At 39.3% G+C, this 26,621-nt stretch overlaps 1 protein-coding gene across 2 annotated transcripts in view; it reads left to right on the top strand.

Moving 5' to 3' along the window:
- The window catches only part of vps8 (VPS8 subunit of CORVET complex), a 94,343-nt gene that overhangs the window by 14,356 nt on the left and 53,366 nt on the right, over nucleotides 1-26,621 (top strand). For both annotated transcript variants that reach the window (XM_086045560.1, XM_086045558.1), the window contains 16 exons: nucleotides 1,105-1,172; nucleotides 1,815-1,968; nucleotides 2,049-2,108; nucleotides 5,247-5,354; nucleotides 5,829-5,909; nucleotides 7,641-7,811; nucleotides 10,876-10,950; nucleotides 12,193-12,228; nucleotides 12,313-12,403; nucleotides 15,237-15,283; nucleotides 15,371-15,460; nucleotides 17,237-17,283; nucleotides 21,588-21,810; nucleotides 21,899-21,988; nucleotides 22,306-22,357; nucleotides 22,419-22,461. In XM_086045560.1, coding sequence (XP_085901686.1) covers nucleotides 1,105-1,172; nucleotides 1,815-1,968; nucleotides 2,049-2,108; nucleotides 5,247-5,354; nucleotides 5,829-5,909; nucleotides 7,641-7,811; nucleotides 10,876-10,950; nucleotides 12,193-12,228; nucleotides 12,313-12,403; nucleotides 15,237-15,283; nucleotides 15,371-15,460; nucleotides 17,237-17,283; nucleotides 21,588-21,810; nucleotides 21,899-21,988; nucleotides 22,306-22,357; nucleotides 22,419-22,461 — 1,436 coding nt within the window. The remainder of the gene's footprint in view (nucleotides 1-1,104; nucleotides 1,173-1,814; nucleotides 1,969-2,048; nucleotides 2,109-5,246; nucleotides 5,355-5,828; nucleotides 5,910-7,640; nucleotides 7,812-10,875; nucleotides 10,951-12,192; nucleotides 12,229-12,312; nucleotides 12,404-15,236; nucleotides 15,284-15,370; nucleotides 15,461-17,236; nucleotides 17,284-21,587; nucleotides 21,811-21,898; nucleotides 21,989-22,305; nucleotides 22,358-22,418; nucleotides 22,462-26,621) is intronic.

Raw genomic sequence — 26,621 nt, 5'->3', positions numbered from 1 at the left:
CCCCGACCCCAAAAAAAAAAAAAAAAAAAAAAAAAAAAAAAGCGACAGTGATTGACGTCGCTGCGGGAGAGACGCTAACGGCAGAGGCTTTTTAAGGATCATTAGCTGGCTAATTTACTATTCGAACCCGCTGTGGACACGTTTCAAATGCGCCAGCAGTATTTACCCAACTACGTGCTTCCTTGCATTGCGAGCCCCGGGGTTGGATTTGTCGTATTGTATAATTATTTGGGTCCAATAATTATAGAGAAGAGTCGTAGAAGAAGAAGTCGCAGAAGTCGTAGTCAAGTTATTTATTTATTTTGCACACTTCCCCTCCTTCCCGGCCTTCAAAATAAAAGCATTCCAGCAAACCATTATACACTGCAGGTTTGCTATGGCGTATTTCCGGAAGTAGTGAACGCCAGAAAAAGTGCATGAACTCCACCTTGATGTGCTAGTGTCTGAATATACTCGTGGACACAAATTGTTTTGAAACAAGTCGGGGGCTCGTCGCTTCAAAAAGACAGCGACAACAATGCACATCGTGCCTGCTACAACCATAAAGGGATGACTTTAATTTTATTCCGAAAACGATCTGGAAGGTGGCAGCTAAGGGGGAACGTGGGTGAGTAGCTTGTTTACTTTGAGTGATGCGACTTTTCAGCAGCAGCAACAAGCTGTGTGGCTCATCCTTCTCCATGTGGGTAACTGTATGTCATCGCAACATGTGAGACAGCAACGTGCGCTCAAGCATGTTTGTATTTCCTCATTGTCACATCACGTAACCCGCGTCGCCCACCTGCAATTGGGGCATACCATTACAAGAGGGGGCGGAGGGGCAATACCATAGTCCCTATAGCAGCAGTTGTCGCTCGCGCAGACGCGGGAGTAGAAAGAAGCCTAAAAAGAAGCCTTGCCTCGCGAGCACATCACACGCATGAGGGCCGATTAGTGGGCCGGACTAAAATCAACTTCTGGTCATGCTTAGTCCAGCCATTTTTTAAAATTTGTCACCCCCCATCCCTCCGCCTCTCAATTGTCATTCACATTAATTCGTCTGTTTGAAAACAAATTGCTTGTTCTTTTTTTTCTTCTCTTTGTTTTCTATTCTTATACTCCAAGTTCACAGATGACCCAACTCTTGCAGTGTGCAGCGATAGTGGTGGATCCGTTTTTGAGCTGGCTTTCAGGTAAATGATTTATCTTCCATCCATCCATTATCTATACCGCTTGTCCTCACAAGGGTCGCGGGCATGCTGGAGCCTATCCCAGCTGTTATCGGGCAGCAGGCAGGAGACACCTCGAACTGCTTGTCAGCCAGTCGCAGGGCACAGAGAGACAAACAAACACACACACTCACAATCACACCTCGGGGCAATTTAGAGTGTCCAATCAACTTACCATGCATGTTTTTGGGAATGTGGGAGGAAACCGGAGTACCCAGAGAAAACCCACGCAGGCACGGGGAGAACATGCAAACTCCACACAGGAAGGCCGGGGCTGGGATAGCAAAAAAATACAATCATTTCTAAAGGATACTAAAGACAAGTAAAAATGCAAACAGTGCGATTTCTGTTAAAACTAGCAAAGAAGAGAAAGTAAAACAATGTTGCAGAACAAAATCTTTGCTTTGTCAGCCTTCACTGACATACAATATTTTATGCTTCCATCTCATAGCATTACTTCAACTCACTTATACTAATGCTAATACTGGCAAGATGACATGATAAAATGTAATTTGAGAAGCAGCATTTTTTCATGCACTTTACTTTTATTCCTTTTATCATCTTAGTGTGCCTCTCTTCATGTTATATATTTCCTTTTGCTTCCAGGAGAGTAATGGGCATGCGTTCCTGTGACTCAAGATGTCTGTTCAGCGGTTCTAAAGGGGAAGTCTGCTGCATTGAACCATTGCGTGCATTACCAGACTTCAGTGACCACCCAATAACACAGTATTCTATGTTGGCTTTAGCTTCCCTCACAAAGGTACACCTGTGCACCTGCCTCATCATGTATAATACCAAGCAAGTTTATTGTGAATTCTGTTTTTTTTATGCTATCACCAGATTCTGGTTATTGGACTGAAGCCCTCCCTCAAAGTTTGGATGACATTTCCCTACAACAAGGTCTGTATTTGTATGATTGTTTTCTTTCTTTTTTTTTTTTAATGGTGTGTGCACGCTCAATGAAATGTGTATAGCTACAAAATGAAAAGTATGCATTTTAAAATGTTAGGTGTGCAATCTGATCTGAAGAAAAACATATAATTATTTTTTTTCTCATAATGCATTATGGGCATATTCTCCCGTTCGCGCTTAAGTCAATTTCTTAAGCGCAGTTCTTGCACACTTTCAAGGTATCCCAATTTTTCCATTCAGACTTCTGACTCACCCACATTGCATAACCTGGAAATATGAGCACAGCCACCGGATTCGGTGAAGTCTTAAGTCAGACAACGCGATTTCGAGATTGCAAAAGATGCGGTTTCTTTAAAAGGCACTTATCCCGTTAGCTCACCATCAGTGGCGTGCTACCGTGGGCAGGCCCAGCGCCGAACTGGTTAAAAAAAATAGTGTTGTTCTACACGCTGTCGGCCATACTCCCGCCAGTCATTTCGTTCGCGGATGCTTGAATGCTAAATGCTAAGATAGCTTGCCCAGCAGTAGCACCGTCTTTATTTATGCTATATGTAAGTCAGTGCAAAGCATCAACGAGCTGCGTGCTGGGCATCATCTCCTCCGTTGTGACAAATAAACGACCCCATTAACAAGTAGCGTTTTCACCGCGAACGAGGGGTCGCTAAGTGTGCTAATAGCTAAAGTGAAATGCAGAGTTGAGAATAGCAAAATAAGCGCTTAGGTGTACAGTAGACTTTTTACTGAACCCTGACTAGAAATGCGTAAGGGTGAAGATCCAGCAGTTATGAACAGAAATGTTGTATTACAATCAGCGCGTATCTAGACAGAAAATAAGGCGAGGGCTACATTAGCAATTTAGCACACGCTCTAACACCGGCCGGAACTCGCCAACGGCATAAATAACGCAATCACAAATATTCCCGTTGTGATTTTTACACTCACCAGTACTGTTAGGACCAAAAGATTCAAACAATACCATGATATGTATTTCAAGCCATACCGCTAAGCCTTCATTCTCTGTTTGAAGCAGTTCAGTCTTAAAAATATGAGAAAAATATTGACTTATGTACAAAGAACATGTACATTAGCACAAAATGTAAAACATTTTGGGGTTAAAAAATGATTTTCATACACACATAAATGCATATTTATACTTGACGGCAAGTAGTACAGTAATACTTCACTTGAACCATTTTGAAAAACTTGAAAAAGGACTGCCTCCCTCACAAAACCTCTTTAGTGTCCTTTATTATTATTAGAGTAATAGCTTTTAATGTTTTTGATGGTATAATAGCATTTTGTGTCATGTTTGTAAATGTTACTGTACATTGTGACTATTGCACTGAAGCTTGATTTCAAGAAAATCGCAAATTAAATCGAAATCGGAATATCAGTCAGAAAAATTGCAATACAATTTTTTCCTGAAATCGTTCAGCCCTAGTGTAGCATATGTGATTGTGCCGTCCCTGAGCGTGATTAACGCTGTTTCTTGACACCCTTGTTAGATGTAATGTAAAACTAAACACACAACAAAAAAATGTGCACACATTTCATATTTAAATGCAAAAACTGCATAGTTTTTAAAACATTGCTATTGCTAATGCTAAAGTCAATGGAGGATCACATTCATGCTATATATGCTAATGGGTAAAAATTAGCATTGACATTGGGAGTGATATTTCTTCAAATAAGGAATATATACACACAAACGCTGTGGAAACATGTGCACACAGGTTAGATAACACTACGCAAAGGCACACATTCTTCCCAATCTGTGAAAATTTGTGTTACATTAATAGAGTTCAATCGCGACTTATTCTGCTCTCATTTTAAGTGTGTACTGCCCCGAAGAGGCGAAAATGCGTAGGAACAGCTGTTTTTTTTTTTCAATTGCTATAATTGTCGTACGTTGTTATTTACCTTTCCTTTCAAGTCATATTTAAAGTTAAGTTTTCAAGGGTTCAAGGTATTTTCCTCTCCTCAAAATTCAATGTTACAAAGATCCAAGGACTTTTTGTCGTATCAACCCACATTTTCACATGACTTGGCACGAAATACAATCCCAGAGATTCCATGTTAGCCCAGTAAGTCCCGAGGCTTGTGAAAATAACAAGATAAAATATATATGATGGTAATGCTTATTCAAGGCTTCAATGTATGCACATCTGCAAAAGCGCATTAAAAGTGTGGATGTAGCAAAATGAAAATGCAAGGGGCTTGAATTTCACATGATATTTACAAGGTCATTTTGTACTTCACAAAAAGAATAGAGCAGGGGTGCCCAAGATTGGTCCTCTTGAGCCCCTATCCACCTTGTTTTAGATGTCTCTCTCTTCTAACATACCTGATTCAAATGATCAGGATCATTATCTGGTTTCTCACAGCTTGCTGATCATTTGAATCGGGTGCGTTGGAGGAGGGAGTCATCTAAAACAGGCTGAATAGGGGCTCTTGAGGATCGGATTTGGGCAGCCCTGGAATAGAGTGTTAAAGAATAAAGTGTTGAATGTGCCGGGATGAATGGGCAGAGTCTATGATGATAGTTTTGAGTAGTTGAGTTTTAGTAGTTGAATAAATACAAAGTTTTGAAATCAATGAATAATCGCTTTAATAGTCATGATTTCAATTTCAATCAAAACAATCGTGATTATTCTTTTTTCGATAATCGTCCAGTCCTAATTCACGTCCCGTTATTACCGATGAATGTATTGTTTGTGATCTGCGTTCTAACTAGGAGTCCCATCAGCACGTGGAAAGGCTCCTCATAAGTGAAGAAAAAAATCAACTGGTGCTGATCCTTTTTGTCACCAATATATGATATAAGGTCGACATTTAGCCTTCATTGTAATGTAATAGTGATACATATACAGCTGTTGGGCAGGCAGTGTGTGTATATGTGACAGATGCCCTCCTGCTATTGCATATTTTTAAGCAATCATTTTGTGGGTTTTTACCATATACAGATAAGTCCAATTTTCGGGCTGCGCGCCTTCATTGTAGTACCACATTGTTCTGCAACAGTCCGGGCAGGGGTAATAATAATAATTATAGTAACAACGATTTTTTGCAATATGTTTCCACAATGGAAGGTGCATGATTACAATTACTTTGTGTTCTGTTTTCTAGTCTGATCCATCCAGTGTCCCACAGCTTGCATGGCAGTTTGTGTCTGTTCAAATGGCTGTCAACCCATTCTTAGCTTTTTGCAAAGGAGATACAGTGCACTTTCTCATGGTATGTACTGAATTACCTCTTGACTGAAAATCTTAAAATGGACAACTATTTTATCGACAGTTTTCTAACATAATGCATTATTTACAGTATACAGTGTATGGCTGTGTATTATGTACAAGTTATATTTCCTCTTTCACATTTTCAACAAGTTATTTTATTAATTGTTTTCCAATTTGTATTCAGTTCTCTATAAAATTGTATTGTGGCACTTTTGAAATGCAGTAAATTATTACCACTGTATCCAGTAGCATTCTTCTATATTTTCCTTTTGTGGATAATAGTTCAAGTATTATAATACAGTATATCTAACAGATAACATTTATTATTTATTATCCATGTCATAGTTTTTAAAAAAAGAATGAAAGAATTAAGACCAACTCCAAAGGTGCAAGAGAATGAACAAAAATAAGTCAAAATAAGGCTTTTTCATGAAATCAAAATCATTTAATCATTTCACTTGACTGCTTCGTCCAGATAAAAAGAGAGGAGATGGGTGCCATCCATGTCATCAAACAGAGACATATTCATCTCAGCTGTGATATTATCAGCTTGAATGTAAGTACTCCAAGTAAAGGTACGACAGCTTTTCAGACCATTTGATCTTCATACTGATGCAATAGTGTTAGGGTTTATTGTTAATGTAAATTGTAGAGGTACAACAATTAATCAATTAATCAACAACTAATCAATTATGAAATTAATCATGAAATATTCATAATCGATTAATCATTTAGAGATCTTTTTTCTTTTAAAATGATCAAAATTCTTAGAATTTAGGCCTGTCTGCAGTAAATGTTCCCAGATTTCTGTATTCCTCCATAAAAGCAGACTGTCAGTCTTCGTGTTGTATCAAAATACAATATTTGCGAACATCTGCTTTTAATCTGGAAAACAATTACAAACATGTTTGCCTATTTTCTGACATATGAACCAAAGCAGTAAATGGATCATAATTAAATTGTGCATTTTCTGCACTAAAACATGTTTTAAAAAAATCTGATTGATCGCCAATGTACTCAACAGATTAATCGATTACTAAAATAATTGTTAGTTGCAGCCCTAGTAAATTTACACTCATGGTCAAACTAACCCTAATTTGTTTTAGCAAATCTCAACATTTTGTAACTAATTGTTGGTCTTTTCAAAGTACCGTATTTTCCGGACTATACGTCGGTCCGGAGTCACCATAATACAGAAGTCGCACTGGAGTATAAGTCGCCCTCGCTCAACCCTCTCTCGGAATCCAAGTTGTCTCTGTCGCGTCACGCAAATAAATGTGTCCATATAAATCCAATTAATAAAATTGTGTGCTTAGTACACATCATTTCCACAGTGCTAGGATGGTAACATTTAGCTAACATCCACACATGTAGCATTACAAGCAAGTTACGTTAAGATAACTTTAAACTACCAAAACGGTCATAGATCGATTAAATAAGTCTTTTATTTATCATCGACCATGTAGAATGTTTCCAAGTCTCCCAAAGGATTTTTGGATTCGGTCGTAATTATCTGTTCTCTCCTTCGCTCTTGTACTTGCGTGTGTGTGGCTGGCTGATGATGCAAGACCATGCACTGCCAGGCACGGCGCTTTTTAAAGGAACAGTACACTTTTTTGTATAGATGGATTGATGGTCAAATTGTCTTTTTATCATACTATTTTGATTACTTAATAACACAATATTAGATTTTAACCGGTTAAATTATTCATGCATTTTAATAGCTTTTAGGATTTATCTTTATGTTCTTTATGTGGGTTAAAATAACATGTGAAATGATATACAGGTGTTAATAATTTCACACATAAGTCATACTACTCCGGAGTATAAGTCGCACCCCCGGCCAAACTAAAAAAACGCGACCGCGCGGAAAATAAGGTAGATATTTATCATGTTTGAATTCTGGCATGTAATTGTGTCATGATTTTTGTCAATTGATGTAAAATAATATTGAGGTTGCAAATGTCATAGGCAGCACTAGGCACCATATCGTCACTGTCCTGTGGAAAACATATATGTCCAATTTTGTCAGTGTTTTCACTTTTAACATTAATGGGATGTCTCAGAACACAGAAATAAAAGAAAAAAAAAATGGACGTAAGGATTTTTCACAGGACAGCGACGCTATTCCTTTTCATGTTTGCAACACAAGCACAATTGCTCACCTGTTTTATAAACCATACAGTGTACCTCTGACAGGCTTTTATGGTAGTTGTATGACAAATTTTGCTGTATAGCAAGGTGCATCATTGATTCATTTCCTTTCTGTCCCAATTTTATTTTATAGTGGATTAATGGTCGTACATTAGTCCTGATAGACAGCCATGAAAAGCTACAGGTTGTGGACCGCCCCAGTCAGGAGATTTTGGAGATTCTGGACTTGGAGCAGGTGCAACTGGTATACAACAGCCGCCATTTCAAATCTCTGGCCACAGGAGGGAATGTCTCCCAGGCTTTGGTGAGGGATTTTCTGATGGGCCAGCCCCAATATCAAATCACGTATCAAAACATCAAGGGCACAGTTCAAAGTTCAAATAACTTATCCATCAGAGACTGATGGAGTGATTTTTTTTTTTTCATCCTGTTTTACATTCGAAAATGAACATAAGACAGAAATGCTTAATTCCTTGCATGATGACAACCTTGAGGAGCATAGTTTGAGCCTGGGAAAAAAAAAACTAAACACATACAGCCACAATAAAAAGACAATTACAACAGATCTCGGATAGGAGAGGATGGATTGTTTGGGGAAACTAGCAGCTCAGTTCTAGTAAGCGCATCCGTCAGTGCAGCTACGGGGAGAGGAATATGAGAGCCAGTAGAAGGTGCGAGGTAGTGTTCTGTATGCAGTACTGTATGTTATTTTGGATATGTCTTGTGTCAGTGTCCCAGCTGGTAAGCATAACGTCTTGTTGCCGTGGAGACAGCCTTCAGTCCAAGGACACAGGAGTGAGGGGAGAAGTGAAAGATAAGCGACCGGCAGCATCATATCCAGGAGAAAGTCCAGATAACGGTTGTTTTGGGAACAGGCCGACAATTTCAGTCGATCTTGAGTCTTGCTGGTACCTCTCATCGGGCATTGATTAGCCAAATTAGCAATCGATTTTCCGAAACGATTTGTCAAAGTCACCAGGTTATTTACCATTTGTGCAGTGTCTCAAGACTGAGCTCACTCGTCGCCCGAGTCTGAGTGGTGGCCATTCGTTCCACACCATCCAGGAAGACCGGCAGCTGGTTCACTGCCAATAGAGCTACTCCCGTCACATGCCTTTCATGATAAAATCAGGAAACTGCCAACTCCAAACAGCAGGATACCTGTTATCAGAATTACAATAGCGTATGTGTCTTCTACGTCCTCGATGGACAGAATATATAGACACACCATCTTCCATTTGTTCCAGGAATCTAAGGTGTATCCAGCTGCAACCGTCCACTTTGGGCAAGCCGGCTCTCCTCTACCAGCTCTTCTCGTTGAGAAAAAAAACAGCTGACCAAATCCATGGTTATGTTTTTTGGAAGAAATGCAGCGGGAGGCTGGGGTAATAGTTAAGACACAAGTCTACATGAGACAACAATAGGCAGATAAGGGGTAGGGAAGTGGAGCAGAACAACAAGCGTGCACCTTCCGTGAGAGCCAAGTAGAAACCCGTCAGTCCTCAGTGAAACGTGAGTCCATCAGTGAAGGACTGAGAAGGTCCGTCGGTACTAGCCTGGTTAGTGATGATTCCAGTGACGGATGAAAACCCACTTCCGTTAATGCTTAGTCGTCAGTTTTTCGAAGTTTGTCGTCATTCGTCAGCAAACGGGCGTCAGTGACGTCAGTGACGCACCTTTCGTCAGTATTGATGGAATTCCGCCTCTGCCAACTGCACCGGTGGTGTCTGCAGTGGTGTCCACGGCTTTGTATTAGGCCCATGAGGACGGAAGTTGTCAGTCGCAAATGAAAAGGCTTCGAACTTCACACATGCAACCAAAATGTATAGTTTCATGAGAACCAGCACTTTTTTTTTTTTTTAAGTTTGGAAATAATAGTTCTGTTGCAAATATAGATTGTATTTTTTTATTTCAAATTCATGGTTTTTTGATTGCAAATATTTGTTTTGATTTCAAATCCCTTTTTGTTTACCGGTAATTGCAAGTAAAGAAACACATTTTTCGGAGGCAACCAAAATTGAAAAATGGATTACATCCTAATGTGTTTTGGCTTGGCTGACAGACACTTGCCTCCATGCTATATGCCTCCATGCATACACAGACAGCCTGAACAAAAGGCCCCAAAGGCATTCATTTTTAGGGAAAATATTGTCTCTTGAACTTAGGTGCCTTAAGCATGTATTACTTTTGTTTTCATTAGTGTTCGTTATTCGAGTGACCTTTTTCTCATTGCTTCCGCATGGACAGTGACAACAACGTGGATGGAAGTGTGACTCAGACGGCTGTGTTTCTATTTCAAACGTTATGTTTTATTCGGCTATGTGTGTCAATGACAAATTGAGTAACAACAAAACAAGCATACTCTAAAGCACGGCACGTATCGATATTTGCAATTAATACACATCTACAATTTATTTATGAATCTATAATTTAAATTATTGTATGATATAATATAATTGTATTGTCTTCTAATCAGAATTTTTGCTATGAGTTGCCAAGGGCAAAGAGCTTTGTACCTTGGCAGAAACAGACTAATGGCTCTGGTCCCGCCCACCAGAACTTTGTAAACGCATTTGATTGGATGAAGAACGATCAGTGAAGGCAGTGAAGGGTGAAGGCCCAAGTCTTGTAGGCGTTGCATGGAGTGCATGCCACTGTTGACAAGGTGACATGGAAGTGGTAACAAAATAGTTTGAAGTCATTTGGTTGAACTTATGATAAGTGTGCAGCGGCAGAACACATGCGGTTTTGTTCGCAGCTTTATGTTAAAAAAAAACAAACAAAAAAACCCATTCACTTCCGGTCTATATCGGATCGGTATTGAGATATTTGGTCTAATATTACTTGGTATTGGATCGAATCCAAAGTCACTGCCATCGCCCATTCCCAATATGCATAGGAGCCATCTGCAACACCAAATATGGCTGCAATTCCAGCTGCAAGTCTTTGGAAGTATTTCTCGAGTAGTTTTGCACATTTACCCCCTGAAAAGTTGCCCATTCTTCTTGGCAAAATAGTTCAAGACCAGCCTGATTGGATCTTGAGCATCTGTGGACAGCAATTTTCAAGTCTTGCCACAGATGCTCATCGGGGTTTCAGTCAATCTTTGAATGAGCCATTCCAACATATTCACATGGAATATTCTAAACCAGCTGTGTCCAAACACGGTACTTGAGGGCCGCTGTCCTGCGTGTTTTGTCCGTCTACTCCAACACACCTGATTAAAATGATCAAGATTGGTATCATGCTTCTTCAGAGCTTCCTGAATGAATGTTGTTGTTGTCAGTGTTTTTGCCTGGGACAAGTCAAGTTCAATCAATCGTGTTCATATCATTTTCAGTCTCTAACAAAGTATCTTTGTATTCCAGGCTTTAGTTGGAGAAAAAGCTTGCTACCAGTCTATTTCAAGCTACGCAGGACAGATCGTCTGTTTGGGCACCAAGGTACTATTTGTTCATGTGTGTCTAACATTTGTAGTTGATTGGAACAGCAATTGAGAACTTTCACTTAAAGGGGAAGTCAACGCAAACATTTTTTTGTAAGGATATGTTCGATGCAAGCCCACGAGTTGAAACAGGCCATTCTGATAAATATTGCGTTTGTGGAATGAGTGTTAATCCACTCATTTTTAGCCATCTCTGGGGGCAGTCTTTTTGTCTTCTGTCGACTGAAAATGACATCACAATTGCTCACAATGAGCAATCACGTCTCAGATTCATAAAACAGGTCAGCAGTTTATGATATATAATAATATAATATATAATAATTATGATCAATTATTTTGTAAGCTGTGATTAACTCGATTAAAATGTTTTATAGTTTTACAGTCCTAATATCTATATATCTCTGTGTGTATGTGTAAATGTGTGTGTATATATGTATGTATATATATATATATATATATATATATATATATATATGTATGTATGTATATATATATATATATATATATATATATATATATATATATATATATATATATATATATATATATATATATATATATATATATATATATATATATATGTATGTGTGTGTGTGTATATATGTGTGTGTGTGTATATATGTGTGTGTGTGTGTATATATGTGTGTGTGTGTATATATGTGTGTGTGTGTGTATATATATGTATGTGTGTGTGTGTGTATATATATGTATGTGTGTGTGTGTGTATATATATATATATGTGTATGTGTGTGTGTGTGTGTATATATATATATATATATATATATATATATATAACCACACACAATTTTGGGATTGACTTCATCTTTAAAAAGATGCACTGTTACACTCAACTAAAAATAAATAAGGTATTATCATAGTAAAATAAGTATAAATTACCAAATGACAATTTAAACATTTCTGTAGTAAACAACATAGAATAAAGACAAGTTATCCAATTATATTTTGCAATAACAATATAATTAGTCATTTCATCCCTTCGTCCCTAATATTCACTTTATCATACTTGATTGAATTGTCCATAGATTGCCCATTGGTACCATAGACCTACTTTTGGACAAAAAAAAGTTGGAGTTTTGAGTCTAGAGTTGTGGTATTGCCAAAAAACAAGATAAATCATAAGAGCATCCATGCTAACCTACTTTTTGTCATTTCAGTCATTCAGTCATATACTTGGTAAAACAATCGTCCATCAGTCTTTCCCATTTCTCTTTTGTTTCAGTCGGCCCATTCTATGACTCTAAGAACCTGGAGAGAGGTAACTTAGTTTTCTTTACCTTATTGTCTGTGGGTGTTCTCCTGTCTTTGGTACAATTGATTAATTTTTTCTTTGTGTATGCAGCGCATTGACTGTTTGTTGAAGCAGGAACATTTTGTTGAAGCTCTCTCTCTCGCCTGGTCCTTCCATGAGCGAACAGCTAAGGCTGTGGTTGGTGAGTGATAATGATCATGATTATGATTATGATCATGATCATAAAAGCTAATCAAACTCATATTGCGCTGGAAACTCAAAAATGCTTTAAGGTTTGTACAAAACAGAAACCAAGGAAAGAGGTCTGAGCATGTCTGAGCTGAGTGTCCATGCCACGGTCAGAACACAGGGAAGCCTTACTAAGTGGCAGAATTCTAAACTAGTTTTCGATGGGAAAGTGTTGAGGGAGAAGATGTGCGTTAGCCCGCAGTCCGACGGCTAAATGTACGGGGCAGTGTCACGAGCGGACCTGATTGTCTGCAAAGGAGACAATACTGAAGGCGGCTGTCGTAAAAGATGGAAAAGAGTTGAAGGTGGTGCAGGATAACCACAGCATGGCAGAGAGTTGTATACCCGAGGATGGAGCTTGACGAGAGCTAGCTGGCGGGCTGAGGGAACGAGTTTCCTTATTTTCTGGACTATAAACTGCACCTTTATATAAGCCGGACCTATGTTGAAATAAATGAGATATTTACTGCATTTACAGAACAGTTTTGAACTGTAAATTTACAGGAAGTCCTTGAATTATGATGTACGTGACCTACGACGTTTCGACTTTACGACACCAGTGCCTCCTCCATCATTTCATCCCCAGCACCATAGTGACCAGAGCTGGGCAGTCCATCCCGGACGCGGAACGGTCGATCCCTCCGTCCCGGATGGATGCCCATTTTGGGGGCAGAGGCCAGGGGGGTGACACGTTTGGGGAAAAAAGGGGCGGGCTAGGCAAGGGCGGAAGTGGATTTTAGTCCGGCCCACTAATCGGCCCTCGTGCGTGTGATGTGGTCGCGAGTTGGCCAAAGTTCATCTGAACCTACTCGGCAAAAGGCTTATTTAGGCCTCTTTTATACTCACGCGTCGGCGTGGGCGACAACTGCCGCATTGCACCACGTGACCGACGCATTGTGCTGTGAGACATGTTGGCGACAGGTCTGCAACAATGCCGTGCACACTTCAGAAATTATTGCTGCGTGTATGACGCCGCGCGCATTCTCTCTCGTGATCGGGCCGTTATGTCACATGTTGCGATGATCTATAGTTTCCCCCGGCTCGGCCCGACAATTTATTTGTTGCAACAGAGGAGAAGATCCACCTCGCAGCTCGTTGCTGCTGCGAAGAAAACTAGTTTGGCAGTGGCGTGGGTGTTATGTCACGTATGTGTGTGTAAAGAAGTTACACATGCACGTACCACCTTCACCGCCACCTCCCAGATGGTTTTCGCAATAGTCCGGAAAATACGGTAGCTTACTAGATGGCTGCCATGAAAAACAGGTAGCTGCCCCAGTCAACGAGGGCCAACCGCACAGACATAGGTGATGGCTTGCCTGGGTTCCACCTTCAGCCATGGCACGGTGAGTCCTGAAAGTCAACCATTCAAAACTAAAAAGATCATTTTCAGACAGAAAAGTGGCAGCCAAAAATGTGCCAGCATACTCCCCTTCCTGTTCCGATAAAGTGGAATATTATAAGAAACCTCAAACAGAACTGAGACTGTGTGAGAGTTGTTTGGTTTGACTGGTTGAGTTGAGATGGATATGCATTGAAGAGATGAGGGGGGGAAAGCGGGGATGGGACCGAGATAGATATCTAAAAGGAGGTAAAAAGTAAGAGATGAAAAAAACAGTGTAAGCACAGACACTGAGTGCAGGGAAAGAGCAAGGAGAAAAAGAAAAATAGGTTAGTGTAGCCGGTTGTGTTTCAGAATAGTGATGACACACAGCAGGATTTCCTGTGTTGGCGCGTTTAATCGTCTCAATCACAAACCTGACGACAGCAGCACAAATCAAAATCCTCCCGTCAAATGTGACGATACATCGTGCCCCTACACAAATTATATGGCACAGCAATGCATCTTGAAAATGAAAACAAGAAATGTTTCTCCAGCTGTAAAGGTGCTTACTTCCCCATGGACATCAATAGAAAAAGGGGAGAGTCACATGCGTGTGCACAACTTAAAAGAGGCAGTGACACATTAATCATTAAAGTAGGGGAACACATAAAAATGTTTGTTCCCCCCTTTGGTTATGGAGGATAATAAAAGAATAAATAATAATAAAAGAACACGTCAGGTGTCTATTCACAAATTTTGTGTAGTTATAATGTAGTACAACAAGTACTTTCAAGTTCTTTTCCTGGCCCTGTTACATTAGTAGCATAGTACATAAAACGTCTCAGAAAAACACTATCTTCCGTGTTTTCCAGACAGCCTCCATTGTCAATAAATCACGTCTTTCACAATTTACCTACAGTGGGCGAGTCAGAAGTAGGGCTTCATGATATTGGAAAAACATTCGATATGTGAGATGGATGTTGATTATAACAATGACGGTTTAAACATTCGTGAAGACTCACAAAACTTGCGCACAAATCAGGCCTGTCAAAAAGAATTAAAAATCCACATTAGAGGTTTATTGTGCCATTTTCTAAAAATTCAAATTCCAATGTGCCAGTATCCCAACGTGTTAGGACCCCAACATGCTAGGACCCGAAAGTGGCTTCATAGCTGCTTGCAGCTCTAGTTTAAAATGAAACAGATCTCAATGGGAATCTGTTTTGAATTGACCATTGTCATGAAACATATTTTCGTCAAACCTCAAGGTACCACTGTGGTAGATGGACCTGCTTAAAGTTTGTGAAGGATTAGCAACTAGTTTCAATTTTTATAATCTGTATCAGTGCTCACAGCGACCACCTTCTGGTCCGTTTACATCCAGGTCAAGCCAAAGTCTAATTTATCAAAACTAATTGCATGATAATAATTGTGTAGTGTTTACTGTTATGTGTGTTTTCTCCAGGCTTGTGTGGCGATCCTTTGAAAAGAAAGGGAATTATTGGCGACAAGGTATACACAGAACCAGCACAGTGACAGCAACATGTTTGCAATGGACATCATAGTTTAACTAGATCTTAACTCTATGTGTTGGTCTAGATGGTGGAGATTCTGCTGCAGTTTGCTGATCATGCTATGAAGAGGTGTCCAGAACAAGGCAGAATCCAAGTGATGGAGCAGCATTTTCACGTAAGCACAATGAAAATTATACTCTGTTGCAGGGGTGTCCAAACCTCGGTCCTCAAGGGCTAATGTTCTGCCGGTTTTCCATCTATCCCTGCTGCAACACGCCTGATTCAAAAGATTATTATCATTATCAAGCTTCTATTAATATTGTTGATATCTGTATAACAGGTCAAAATGGATGCTATTGGCAAAAGTAAAAAATATCTTCTTTGTATGTATGTATGTATGTATATATATATATATATATATATATATATATATATATATATATATATATATATATATATATATGTATATGTATATATATGTATATGTATATCTATATATATATGTATATGTATATATGTATATACATAGAATGGCGTGACATGATTTACTTTTCCAACGGACGGGGAAGAGAGAGGGAAAATTAGAGAAATGCGAGGCAGGTGTAGGAGGCGCATGCCACTCTGCCTAGTTACTCGTCACTGCTCCAATCAACCCCAAGACTGGACGCTGTTTTAATCACAATGTATTAATTCAATTAACAAGGCCGGAGTTTAAAACAAATCAAATATAGTAGCCAAGCTTAAATAAGTCTTTCTTCTGCCAGTGCCATTATGTCGCAGACCAGTATATGACTGTTGGCTGTCGTGGTGCGTAAATTGTGGAATGTACAACTAACTATACGATGACAGAATAAAAAAACTAAAGTAAAAATAATTTCTATTTAAGACCCAAACTTTAACACTTCATTTTTTTGCTGGGAAGTCTCTTCGTCTCATCTGAGAGTGAAAATGACTTTATGCCTTTTATACGAATGTTGGTGTTTCTGTGACAACCGAGGAGGAGGAAAATGGCGTTGACTCATCTCTCTCAAACTTCAGAAGTGCCAGTGCGAAGGCGGAGCTTAATTACGTCTCTGCAGAGTTAACCTACAACTCTGTAAAATAACACCTACTATGGACACAATTTAACTCTGAAAATATTTAAATGACTCTTGAGGAGTTAAAATCACCTCCCTGACATTTTAACCCTCCAATTTTTACTGTGTAGAGGTACCAGTGTATACAGAAATGACAAAATGGCCGCCCCCAGACATGGCTAAAAACGGGTGGATTAACTCTTATTCCACAAATGCAATATTTATCAGAATGGCTTATTTCAACTAGTGGGCCTGCATACAACATATTCTTGGAAAAAAATATGTTTGGGTTCCACTTCCTCTTTAACGAATTGAAGCTGTAAACTACTGATGAGAGCAGCTGCTTGCTGGTGCAATTATGCTACGATTTACATATGATCCGAGTAGTCAACTAATCGGAACTACTGTTGGTGACTAGCAAAATAATTGTTTGTGGAAGCCCTACTTGACACGCTTGCGTCCTACGTATTTAGTATTGCGATTGTGGATGGTTGCAGTAGCGCTCAGAGACAATCATTGTAGCGATTTAAAAAAAAAATAATAATAATAATAATTAAAAAAAAAATATATATATATATTTATATATATATATATATATATATATATATATATATATATATTGGAAATCAGGAACTGAAAATCTAATCGAATCAGGCCTTGAGTGAATCGTTACATACCTGGTATATATATGTATAATGTATGTACAACACAATATTTTAGATCTTTACAGTAAAGTGTTAACACACTTTGTCCCTGATAGAAGTTTGCGTAACATGATTTCTGACATTTTTGGTACTGTACACAGTAGTCTTTGTTTTTATTCAGCATTTTCCGAAATGCATATTCACTGCCATATTTCCCATGTTTATGTTCAGGATGTGATTCCTATCTTGATAGATTTCTGCCTGCTGTTACAAAGGACGTAAGTATATTCTATAATATAATTATACATGTTTGCAAGCACAACATATAATGAATAGATTGTGAATGTAGACGTTGGGAAAATACACACTCTGACAAATTGTTGGTACTTGGGTAACTTGGGATACTAGATACAATTTGATTTTATATTTTCATTCAGTTTTTCAACATACAAACATGACACAAACAAAAAACACTGCCAGAGCGAAAACATATTTACGTAAAGTAAACAACTTATGCTAGATACAATTTTACTGAAAATGAACCAATAAAAAACAGATATTGCATTTGGATTTTGGTCCAACAAAGTTGTTTTTAAAAACAAAGCAATTAAATAGGCCCGGACAACACTGATGGTACATTTAATGTTGTTTCACCACCTTTTGAAGCAATCATTGTAGTCAATGACTGTCAGTGAGACTTTTGCACCTGTCAGGTATTTTGACCCACTCATTGTGAAAAGCCTGCTCCATTGGTCTCAGGTTTGAGGGGTTCCTTCCCCTGATGGCATGTTTTTATCTTCCCAAAGATGTTCAATAGAATTTAGATCAGAGCTCATAGAAGTACTTCATAATATTCCATTGTTTTGCTGTTAGCCTTGCTCTTAGCCTTTCTTGGGTATTTTAAACTACCTGTTTTGGGTCATTACATTATCCTATGACCTGCGATTATTAGGGACTAAGTTTTCTAATACGACGCAACACATTTTTCTCCAGAATGCCTTGATAGTCTTGTGATTTCATTGTAGCCTGCACGAATTCAAGACCCCCTGTGCCAAATTCAGCCAAAGCAGCCCCACGGCATAACCAAGCCTCCTTCATGTTTCACAGTAGGGACGTGGGCATTTGACAAAAAATTTTGCATCAGTTATTCTTCTTGGTTTCCCGCATGGCTACTCTTCCGTCATCCGTCATTCGCCTTTTTTTTCCGGGAGAAAAAATAGTATCTGCCTATAGGCCGTTCCGCCTCTGATTTTAAACACGCTTCTGTCAAGTGTATCTAAACTTAAAAAAAGAAAAAAAACGGGAAATTTTTCCCGTCAACCGTTAGTAAAACGGGCGTCCATCATAGGTCCATCATCATGTCAATCATCATGTGATGGACTGGTCCATCACATAGACGGAATGCCCAGCTCTGCATCTTTGCATCTCATTGCAAATAAGAATTTGGTTTTCTAAAGTCATTGTAAAGTAAGTAGCACAATAGTCACTTAATAGTAACGATTTTCATATTAATTAATTTGTCCCAAAACTGTCCCAAAAGGGCTGGATGTTTGGGCTGGGGGGGAGATCGAGCCAGGGAGCAGTGCTGCAGCACTTGCCTGCCACAGAGATTGTACCTCGGGTTCAGCCTGTGGGCCACATCCGTCATGGCCACAGTCTTTGACCGGCCCTCACAGCTTCCATGAAGTCCAAGTAAAGCGTAAAACATGTGTTGCTTTTACTTTGAAAGTTGTGTTTTTATTTGATGTGCACATGTGTGGAGCTTATTACAAGCAAGGTAGCAAGCAAAAGCTACTCTTCAGGCACCTCAGCATCTATTATGCCCAAAAAAAGACTAGCAAAAATGACAACAGTCGTCCTGTTAGCATGCAACGCTCTTATTTTCTGCACGGTGGGGGGAAGAGGGCCAAGAATATTTGGCCTGATAATACTGTACAAGGGTTTCCTCCAGAAAACGTTCCAAGCCTGGTTGTAGAGAAGCCGACCGGCAGGCCTGTCATAATAACCCAATTTTCCGGGTGATATATAGTTACCTAGAAACTATTACGATTTCCGACAGTTTCATCAATGTTAAAGCAAAAATAATTAAAGTACACTACCGTTCCAAAATTTGTGGTCACCAAGAAATTTCCTTATTTTCGAAACACCGTTTGTAGGATCATCATTAGTTTCTTTTCAATTTCTCGCATGGCATAGCCTTAATTTCTCAGAACAAGAATCAACTGTTGAGTTTCACATGGAAATTATTTTTTTCTGGCCATTTTGAGCTTTCAATCGACCCCACAAATTTGATGCTGCAGAGAGTCAACCTACTCAAAGGAAGGTCAATTTTATAGCTTCTCTAGTGCTAATGATGATTGCACAAGGGTTTTCTAATATCCTTCAGCCTTCTGACGCAATGGGCAAACACCTTGTACCTTTTGAATTATGACGTCATAGTTGCTGGAAATGGGCATTCCATCCATGTACATCCTTTTTAAGTGCAATTATCTTTCAGGATGGCTGTACATGTACAACCTATAATTCTTTTCTGTTACCACATCGTGAAATTTGGATGCCTGCGCAATTGGGCGCACCATCGAGCCCTTTTCTTAGCCTGGCAGGGGGGCAAGAAAAGCATTAACAAAGCACTGGGGGAAACCCTGACTGTATGCAAATCTACAGTTTCATACTGTACTTATCAGGTGCATTATTAGTCATCACTGTATCATTATCCATCACTGTTAATAATATGCATACTTTCAAGTTCCCAATTATCCATATAGAGGCGGTCCTCGGGTTACGCAATACTCTACCTATGCTGTTTTGACTTTACGGTGCCCGAGTCTCGTTCCCCATTTTGTCTCCAGCCCTACAGCCTGTGTGTAAAAAAAAGAAAGCAGGATCTTGTAGTGATGCAGGTCCATCCAAGAGGAAAGCCATTACGATGGAAAGAAATCATCAAAAGGTCGGAGAAAGGCAAGACACCGATGGATATTAGATATTTATTTAGAGATTTAGGGTGTATTTTGGTGTTAATTACAATTTAGGCGGAAATTTGGGTTACGCCGGAACTCGCTCGTAATCTGAGGACCGCCTGTATTTGGGAGTCGGGACGACTAATATGAGTCGGCGGTTGGTGCGCAAAATTGTTATAATTTTTCAAGTGTAAATAGGGCACATTAATGCCTGCTTATAATTTCGTTTAAAATTTGGATTCTTATTTGTTACAAGTTAACACATACCATATCTACACACGAAGCAATTTATTGAAACAAGACTATAAGCGTTTTCTAAATATATAGTTGGCTTGGCCCTAGGCAAGTGTTTGTTTCATACATGGCGTGGCGCCTTTGCAAAATTAATTGCCTACCCCTGGGTTAAGTAGAGTGCAATGGATTTATGTGAGCTGGAAATGTCTGTGTGGAACATCTACAATGATGCCAACAAGGCCTCAGGGCCCAAAAAATGGTGTCAACCATTTTTGGTGATGAACTTGGTCGACTTTTTTCGGAGCCCTAATTGCATATGTCTGATTTTTGTAATTGGTTACTTCTCTTTTTTTTTTTTTTTTTAATTTTTTTACTTTTGTCACTCAGAAATGTTATTCTAAGTTATGATGGCAAGGTCATTTCACACTATTAGCTTGTAAAAATATTAGACAACACATGAATCCCCATGGGGCGGCACGGTGGTCGACTGGTTAGCACGTCCGCCTCACAGTTCAGAGGTCGTGGGTTCGATCCCGGTTCTGGCCTCCCTGTGTGGAGTTTGCATGTTCTCCCCGTGCCTGCGTGGGTTTACTGCGGTTTCCTCCCACATTCCAAAAACATGCATGGTAAGTTGATTGGACTCTCTAAATTGCTCTCCTAGGTGTGATTGTGAGTGCGGATGTTTGTTTGTGTCTGTGTGCCCTGCGATTGGCTGGCAACCAATTCAGGGTGTCCACCGCCTACTGCCCGAAGACAGCTGGAATAGGCTCCAGCACGCCCCTGCGACCCTTCTGAGGATAAGTGGTATCGATAATGGATGGATGAATGAATCCCCATAAATAATGGGTCAACAAATAAAAGTGAACAAATGGCAGTCTGTGCTAAATTAGTTGTACCCTGCTCAGATCATGCCTAAGCACAAACACCAGATTGGACTTCTAGAATATTCATATACAAATACACAAGTAACCTACTAAAATATTTGAATAGGATTGCTTTCTGACTTTAAATTCATAGAACTATTGTGCACTCTTGGGGTTACTGTATATCATCCCATGTGCGTAAGAGGGAAATGAACATTTTTTTGGCTGCACGGATTCTCCCCTCGACTTCAGTCTGTCCTTTCTGCACCCTTATCCCAGAACTGCACACTTGTTGGGGCAATCAAAAATTGCATGTAAAAATGCCTAGGGATTATTCTCCCATCGACTTAATTACTTTTCCTCTCACGCACATCAAAGGCTGGAATAAGTCAAGTGCCCCAAGAATGTGAAACATCATATCGTCACCCTCTTAAAATAATCGCTAAGGTATTTGTGCTGTTTTTTCAGAAAACTGACCCACATTCTGATGATCTTATATGTATTAATAATTTCATTTCTTCATTTTAGCGATCTACTATTCGACCAGCTTTATGCTCGGCTTGTGGAGAATGTGGTTGCTAAGGGTGTTTTCCTGGAATCACTCGAGTCGTACATTGTAATGGACCGCCTTGGTCACCTCCCTACACCCATCATGAAGGATCTCTTGGCCCATTACCACAGCAATGGTTTGATGGATAACCTGGAGAGATGCATTGTTCGTCTGGACGTCACAAGCCTAGATATACAGCATGTGTGTAGTATAAAAACACATCATAAAAGCAGCACTAATATTTCCCCTCAATTGTATTCAATGTGTATATGTGTGTGTTTGTTTCAAGGTGGTTCAAGTTTGTTGGGAAAATCAACTATACGATGCTTTGATCTATGTGTTCAACAGTAGCATGAATGACTACATCACACCAATGGAGGTAAAACCACTCCAGCACTAATTTATTGTGAAAATCCTATGAAAACTATTTTGATCGCCAAGGTAGTCAGAAGTGTCTGCCGTACAAATGTTGCTTTATTGCAAGTGAGCAGAAAGTATCTAAAATACTGTATATGGATGCCTATTTCTGTACAACCACAGATAAAAGGATTTTTCCAACTCAGCAACACAGTTTTGGTGCACTCTGTTACATTGTATTAAAAAATAATGGTTAAAAATTCAAAAAGACATTACAAATATAAATTGTATCAGATGAGTATCATCTTCTGAAACAATTGATTACCTCTTTTGTTCCAGAAACTTTTTGCTGTAATTGGCCCTCCACTTCGGGAGGGAAGAAGTTTAACAGGTTAGTTGCTTTTCATTTTGGAGTAATTTGTATTAACTGATGCTACTTTTTCTCTGAACAGCTGAAGAAGTGGTGATGGGAAACAAACTTTTGGTGTACATCAGGTAAGATAAGATTGGATATAAAAACTCAATATAATCTTGTTGAAGTGGCAGGTTTTGTGAATTTGACCATATTCGAACATGTGGGATTTCTGCTCGATATCAATGATATACGAGGTGCCTTTTTTGACACTTTTTTTTTTCATTGTACAAGCACTAAACCCGTATCCCCTTCAAAGCATTCCCCTCCAGCTGCAATGCACTTGTTATATCATTCCAACAACTTCTGGAAGGCCCACTGGAAGTCCTCCGCTGTCAAGGTGTCCACAACCCTCGTCACAGCCTCTTTAATCTCCTCAATTGTCTCAAAACGACTGCCTCTTGAGATTTTCCATGAGCTTGGTCAACAAACAAAAGTCATAGGGAGCAAAGTCTGGACAGTAGGGAGGGTGAGGAACTGTCTTACAAAAATAGATGATTACATAGAAGGGAAGAAATGGGCTTCCGACTATGCTTACTCCGACTGTTTTATTTTAAGTTTCCTGTCAATCATTTATCGCCTACAAAATGGGCGTTCGTCATAGGCGGACCGGTCCGTCACATAGGCGGTATGCCCAGCTCTGCAAGACAGGGGGGGCGTGTTTCTGTCAGCCTTCAGTGAAATGGGCGTGCTGAGGCGTAATCCATGGTATTACAAGTGTTGAACCTCTAGAGGGCAGACTTTGCCTGTGAGTACAATGTTACTGCAGGGAACACACATGGAAAAGGAAAAAAAAAGACTTGACTGTGTTGTTGCAGGCAGGAAAAGGCTGCTCCCGATTACAGAAGAGAACAGTGGTCTTTCTTTTTAAAAGAGCCCAACACAGTACGTTAGTAGGTAGGTACTAGGGTTGCACGGTATACCGTTACCACAATATACCAGTACTATAATAGCATTTATAAACAAATGGTACTTTTATTTCATTTTATTGAATGTGATTGAATTGGTAAATTGGAGCTTGTCTCTTTAAGCAAAGCTATACAAGCGATTGTGACGTAGTTGCCCACGCGCCTCCGCCTCCTTACATGCTCACAGGCTGAGGGAGAAAGTGAAGTCACGCAGACAAAGCATGTGGAAGACAACAAGGAGCAGGGATAGCAGTTGCAAAAAAGCCCGTACTCCTTGATAAAACGGGGACCCAAAGTACGGTGTGAAAGTACTTACAGTTCAAACCGAATGACAAAGGCAAGCCACTGAACACAGAATCACCGCAGTGTAAGCTGTGCTACAAAGTCAGCCTCGCAAAGGGACGCAACTTGTCAAATTAGTCTAAACATTTGAAAGACAACCATGTGAATTTGTTCCGCGACTTCTGTCAAGAACGACAGGTGACAATTAGGGGTGGGAGCGATAATCGTTTTTTCAATGAATCGTTCGGCTTTTTAAAAAGATTCTGAATCAATTCATAGATATTAATAATCAATATTTAAAGTTTAACTAAAAAAACTAAAAGCATGTCAAAGCGATTACGTGATTTTGTACGTCAGACACCTATGGTAGGCTAAGATAATACATGACAAGATGGCGGAACAAGCAAAACCTCATACGGGGGGAGCCAAATCAAAGTGTGAAATATAAATCTCTGCTCCTTTCTTGAGTTTTTTTTTTTTTAAAAAGGTGCCTGTGTTTTACATGGACTTTAAAATGTAAGCCAATGTAGTGATGCATCGGAATCACAATCAAATCGAATCATAGGCCTCTGAATCGGAATTAAATCGAATTGTGGGCCTCGGAATCGGAATCGGATCGAATCGTGAGGTACCCCTAGTGAAAATGTTGTTCACCATTTCATAACACTGTAATGTCAATGAAATTAGTAAAAAGCTCCTCCCAGCCTAGTAGTAAACTTTAAGTAGCCGACATACAGAGAGCTAAAACTTGTCCAGGGGGTGAAATTAAGCTGTTTTATTCACCAAATGTGAGTGATTTTTGTATTTTAGTTTAGTAATTTAGGAAGCTTTTAATAAAATATTGTGAAAGGACAGAATGTGATTGCTTTGATTGAAAATCAATTTAGACAGACCAACATATGAAAAAGTAATTCTAACAAATAACAATTTTATATTACTGTATTTTCTGGTAAAAAAAAATCTGTTTGTCTAGTAGAAATTTTCCATCTACTCACCAGTTGTTGGGTACACAAAAAAGACACTTTCAACCCATGAACATGTCCATGGTTAATAAATACATAAAATATATTTTTAAAAATGTAATTGCATTCTTAAAATATTTAAATAACCGATTAAGGCATGAACATTATATAAATTGAAGGGACACTGGGTGAGCTTAACATTGGCACTTATAAAATAGGTTTGCATGTAAAAATGACATTAGTACTAAAATGGCCTCCTCAGAAGACTCTGTAGTGATTTAAGGTATTTTTTTGTGATTAAGTTTACGACAAATTTCCCCGCCCCTAAAAGGGGCGTGGCTTATGTTATGTTTTCGGTCTCAGCGCTCTACGTCACGTGAGGAAGGCATGCTTGGTAATATTGCTCGCTTTGCCAGTTCAGTTGTCTAAAACAGTGACCGATCGCCACCAAAATGCAAATGCACATTACTACTCTTGTCCACTTCAACCTGTGAAAGTATGAAAGTGTTCTGCTCAATAGTTTAGATTTATTGACATAAAACGTGATCTCATCATGATCGTCTGACTGCACAGACGAGTGTGGCCGCATTGGAACGTCCCATTTCGGCTGTTACCTTCCAAATTGGACGGCGGGCTCTAAGTCGAAAAACTGGGTCCATTCCTCATCCAAATAAATGTGCACGTCTACTCATTCCCACTTCAGTCTCTGTAAATATCCTGACTGGTGTTTAATGCCTCGCCCGTTCTAACCGTGATCAGCAAAGAATCAGTGTTTTTTTTTTTTTTTTTATAGCAAAGAAGCAGTGTGCGCTCGTCCCAGCCTAAATCTATGTAGCTCTGCTGACTTCCACATTTCCTCATTCTCATAGAAATCAGCCACGGAGAGATTAGTCCTTTTGATATGTTGAAGTGGGCATTAGTATAGATGTCCACATAAATTTTGGTGCCAATTGATCGCCGTTTTTGGACGTTATAAGCAATAAAAGTACAATGATTTCCAATGGAGGGTTTGGAATTGGTTCCTCGCGTGAGTCCGGCCGAACAAGGATAGAACGGTAGGGGGCGCGGTCATTGTGCTCATTATCAAGGGGCGTTATTCATGGAGTTAATTATTTCCTAATTTCTCCAAAATGAATGGATAAAATAGAAAATGGCAACTCTTTTCATTTTCCTGATCAAAAAATATATAAAATGAACTTGTTAGTGAATACATGGCCATCCCGGCCCCACCGTCCCTTTAAATAGTATGTTGAAACACGTTTTTGTAAAACATTTTATTAGCCCACAATATCTAATCCTATCCTAGATCATATAATGAGGCTCAATTGATTTTTCTAGTTATGTCCATTCAATGTTTCATGTATAGTTTCAAAAAACAAACCCTTTGAATAATAAGAATAAGTAAAATAAAGCAATGATATTCAAATTACATTGATTATGTTAATTAAAATACTGTACCTTCTCCCTCCACCAACAACAGAAGTCCAGTGCTACTGGCTCAGAGAGGGTGACACCACCCACTTATAGGCAACCTACTCTCCAAGATGTCTTTCAATAGCATATGACTTACCCAAAGGACAGCAAAGATGCTAAAAGGCTCAACAGGGCAGTTGCAGAGTTTATGGATGTATCAAGTACCAATATATTCACTAAAGTTATTGTTGTTGTTCCCAAAGTCTGTTTTAAAATAAAGGAAAATATTGACATTTGAGTGTTTGCAAAAATTACCTCTGTTCAGTGGCTCGCCTTTGTCATTCGGTTTGAACCGGAAGCACTTTCACACAGTACTTCATGTCCCCGTTTTATCAACAAGTACGGGCATTCCTCGTTGTCTTCCACCTGCTTTGTCTGCGCGATTTCACTTACTGCTTAGCTGTGAGCATAAGGAGGCGAAGGCGCGTGGCAACTACGTCACATTCGCTCTTAGAGAGACAGGTTCCAATTTACCAATTAAATCACATTCAATAAAATGAAATAAAAGTACTATTTGTTTATAAATGCTGGTATAGTACCGTTATAAAAACTCTAGTGTGATACTATACTGGTACCGGTATACCGTGCAAGCCTAGTAGTGACGTACATGTTGATAGT

The sequence above is a fragment of the Filicampus tigris genome, chromosome 11 (genome assembly GCF_054856515.1).
Source record: "Filicampus tigris isolate MCC_2025a chromosome 11, RoL_Ftig_1.0, whole genome shotgun sequence".
Taxonomy (NCBI): Eukaryota; Metazoa; Chordata; class Actinopteri; order Syngnathiformes; family Syngnathidae; genus Filicampus; species Filicampus tigris.
The sequence above is the reverse complement of the archived record's forward strand: the minus strand, read 5'-3'. Positions and strand labels throughout refer to the sequence as shown.